The sequence below is a fragment of the Eimeria mitis genome, genomic scaffold (genome assembly GCF_000499745.2).
Source record: "Eimeria mitis Houghton genomic scaffold, Emh_scaff112, whole genome shotgun sequence".
Classification (NCBI taxonomy): Eukaryota; Apicomplexa; class Conoidasida; order Eucoccidiorida; family Eimeriidae; genus Eimeria; species Eimeria mitis.
This window is the reverse complement of record NW_013567706.1, coordinates 32,656-34,032: the sequence shown is the minus strand read 5'-3', so window position 1 is coordinate 34,032 and position 1,377 is coordinate 32,656. Positions and strand designations below refer to the sequence as shown.

Sequence of the window (1,377 nt, the reverse complement as noted above, 5' to 3'; positions counted from 1 at the left end):
TCGCCGCAGCTGCAGCAGCAGCAGTTGCTGCTGCTGCAGAAGGAACATGCACAGCTGCAGCAAACTCTGTCCTCTTTTTTTGCTGCCGCTGCTGCTACCTCTGCAACAGGAGCAGCAGCAACAGCAACAGCAGCAACAGCAGCAGCAGCAACAGCAACAGCAGCAACAGCAACAGCAACAGCAGCAACAGCAGTATCAGCAGCAGCAACTTGTCAAGTGGTTGTCTCCTGCATAAAATCGAAACAAAAAAAATGAAGTTTGACGTCTGTTTGCTTGTAAAATTCTTCTGCTGCACAACGGCCAGCGGTTGCTGCCATTGTTGCTGCTGCTGCTGCTGCTGCTGCTGCTGCTGCTGCTTCGTACTGCCACTAGTTCAGGCAGCTGAAACACCAAGGATCAGCAGCAGCAGCTGCTGCTGCTAAAACGACTGCAGCAGCAGCAACAGAAGGGGAGTGGTGCTGCAGTTGCTGCTGCTAGCTGTCACTGCCGCTGCTGCATTTTTTCATTGCATGCATTTGCTGCAGCAGTTGCTGCCGCTGTCGCCGTTGCTGCTGCTGCTGCTGCTGCTGCAGCTGCTGCAGCTGCATGCACCGGCAGCCTCGAGGCCCCTCTTCTTGGCCGTCAGCACCCGCAGGCGCCCCAGCAGGCGTCTGTAAACAGCAGGAGATACACCGCAGCTGCACTGTACATACACCCCAACTGCCCCCAAACATTACTTATATACAATAATATAATTATATATACATAATGTATATATTGTATATAATTTAGATCTGAACTATACAAGTTTTCGCTTGTATGTATCTTACAGATGCGGCCACTCACCTGTACACGCTGAAGTGTATGTACAGCTCAGCCGCGACAACAATGAGGGCCAGCAGCGCGGAGAAGTCGCGCAGCATCAACAGCCACCTGCTGGCGCTTCTGCTTCTGCTTCTGCTGCTGCTGCTGCTGCTGCTGCTGCTGCTGGTAGGCATTGGGAATTTGTAGTTGAGTCTGTCTACCTCGCTGGCCTCTCGCCATGCTTTGTGCATGCGCTGGATGGTGTGACGCTTTGATGCGCCTATTGTTCGGGTGTACATCCACCTGCCTATCTGCAGAATGAGAGCTGCAGGGATCACCGACTGCAGCACTTGATTTATTTCTCCGCCCCACTGCAGCAACTGGGACCCCAGGAGGCGGACCCCCTCCAGCACCGCCACAGCCTCTCCCAGCATCCGCACAGAGTCCCTCACACATGTCTGTACACTCGGTTCGCTCTGCTCCTGTCTCGCTGCATGCGTCTGTCGTGCGCTGAAGGGGCCCTGTGGCTGCATGTAAGCCAAAGAGGGGGGCCCATAGAAAGCCCCAGGGCCGCTGCAGCCGGGAGGCTGCATG

At 55.0% G+C, this 1,377-nt stretch overlaps 1 protein-coding gene across 1 annotated transcript; it reads right to left on the bottom strand.

Annotated features, from left to right (window-relative positions):
• Positions 1–502: 502 nt before the first annotated feature.
• EMH_0083790 (uncharacterized protein) lies at positions 503–1,376 on the bottom strand (the record flags this gene model as incomplete). Its single annotated transcript, XM_013494370.1, has 2 exons — positions 503–650; positions 826–1,376. The coding sequence occupies 2 exons, from the start codon at positions 1,374–1,376 to the stop codon at positions 503–505; spliced, it is 699 nt and encodes a 232-aa protein (XP_013349824.1).
• Position 1,377: the final 1 nt, after the last annotated feature.